At 31.0% G+C, this 1,993-nt stretch overlaps 1 protein-coding gene across 1 annotated transcript; it reads right to left on the bottom strand.

The window, feature by feature from the left end:
• Positions 1 to 463: 463 nt before the first annotated feature.
• LOC129233359 (zinc finger protein 22-like) lies at positions 464 to 870 on the bottom strand (the record flags this gene model as incomplete). Its single annotated transcript, XM_054867398.1, has 2 exons — positions 464 to 662; positions 756 to 870. Coding segments are annotated over 2 exons (314 nt in total), but the record flags the coding sequence as incomplete, so codon positions are not given.
• Between the last annotated feature and the right edge of the window lie 1,123 nt (positions 871 to 1,993).

Raw genomic sequence — 1,993 nt, forward strand, 5'->3', positions numbered from 1 at the left:
AGACAGACTTTCATAGTTAAATTTACAGTAATGCTACTTTTATCACAACAGTAATGGCTTCTTTGAAGAAAGCATTCTCAAAAGCAGATTTCAGTAAAAAAAAAAAAAACTCACAACACTCTACTATTGCATTGGTGCTTATTCTGAAATGCCTTTTCCACATGTGCTCTCATAAAATATTTAAAAAAAAAGAAAAACACAAATGTGGTTCTTTAGTGAGCATTCACAAATGTCCTAAACTAATTTTTTTTTTTTTTGTCAATGAGTTTCCAAGGTATTTTTAAATATTAACTGAAATTTAAATTATTTGTACAGTAATTATAAGAATATGTTTTTTGTTTAGCATGTGTCCTAAAATGGTATTTCAAATGTGAAGTATCCAAACATCACACGAATACCGATTTTCTTTTGTGTGCATCATCAGAAAGCTCTTCTATTCTGAGGAAATGCCTTTTTAAATTTCTCAAAAATGCGGTTTTTCTCTTGAATGACCCTTTAAATGGATTTTTAAATGTCCACTCTGAGAAAATGACTTTCCACAAATTTCACATGAATATGGTTTTTCTTTAGTATGTGTCCTCAAATGCTTCATCAAACTTTCACTCTGAGAAAATGACTTTTTACAAATTTCACAAGCGTATGGTTTATCTTTTGTATGTGTCCTCAAATGGATTTTTAAATGTCCACTCTGAGAAAATGACTTTTTACAAATTTCACATGAATACGGTTTTTCTTTAGTATGTGTCCTCAAATGCCTTTTTAAATTTTCACTCTCCGAAAATGACTCTTGACAAATTTCACAAGAATATGGTTTTTCTTTCGTGTGTGTCCTCAAATGCTTCGTCAAATTTCCACTCTGAGAAAATGACTCTTTACAAATTTCACATGAATATGGTTTTTCTTTTGTGTGTGTCCTCAAATGCTTCATCAAACTTCCACACCGAGAAAATGACTTTTTACAAATTTCACATGAATATGGTTTTTCTTTTGTATGTGTCCTCAAATGCTCTTTCAAACTTCCACTGCGAGAAAATGACTTTTTACAATTTTCACAAGAATATGGCTTTTCTTCAGTATGAATCCTCAAATGCACCCTTAAACTTCCACGATAAGAAAATGACTTTTTACAAATTTCACAAGAATATGGTTTTTCTTTGGTATGGGTCCTCAAATGCCTTTTTAAATGTCCACTCTCCGAAAATGACTTTTTACAAATTTCACAAGAATATGGTTTTTCTTTAGTGTGTGTCCTCAAATGCTTCTTTAAACTTCCACTCTCCGAAAATGACTTTTTACAAATTTCACAAGAATATGGTTTTTCTTTTGTGTGTGTCCTCAAATGGACTTTCAAATTTCCACTCTGAGAAAATGACATTTTACATAATTCACAAGAAAATCGCTTTTCTTTAGCATGTGTCCTCAAATGCTTCCTTAGACTTCCACGATCAGAAAATGACATTTTTCAAATTTCATAAGAATGGTTTCTCTTTAGTATGAGTGCTCAAATGTACTTTCAGATGTGAAATGTAATTAAATGTCTTTTCCCAATATTCGCAAGACTGATTTGTCTTGGACGTTCATTTGCATTTTAAGCTTTAAGTTTGGATTCACAAAACTGCACTACTTTAGGCTCACATGCATTCCCTTGATTGAACTTCAATCTAAAAATAGAAAACTATTTTATTCTAATGAAAAAAAAAGCAAACTGCTTTCAGTTTTCAAAACAAATAAAATTTTTATCCTTCATAAAGCTAATTTGTAAAATGCCTTGAGAAAAACATATTCCTCTAAAACATTGTGACCGTTATGTATTTGCCCCTTGGCATACCTAAGGACCTGCTTTAAATCAGGGAACGTTGATTTAAATCAGTTGATTTTTTTTTATAAATTAATTTCGCATTTTTAGAATGTGTTGCTCTAAATCTAACTATGGGAAGGTGGGGCACCTTGGGACACTTTTTAGGTAAAGATTTTTAGAAATTTTACTTTCAAA

The sequence above is a fragment of the Uloborus diversus genome, unplaced genomic scaffold (assembly GCF_026930045.1).
Source record: "Uloborus diversus isolate 005 unplaced genomic scaffold, Udiv.v.3.1 scaffold_357, whole genome shotgun sequence".
Lineage (NCBI taxonomy): Eukaryota > Metazoa > Arthropoda > Arachnida > Araneae > Uloboridae > Uloborus > Uloborus diversus.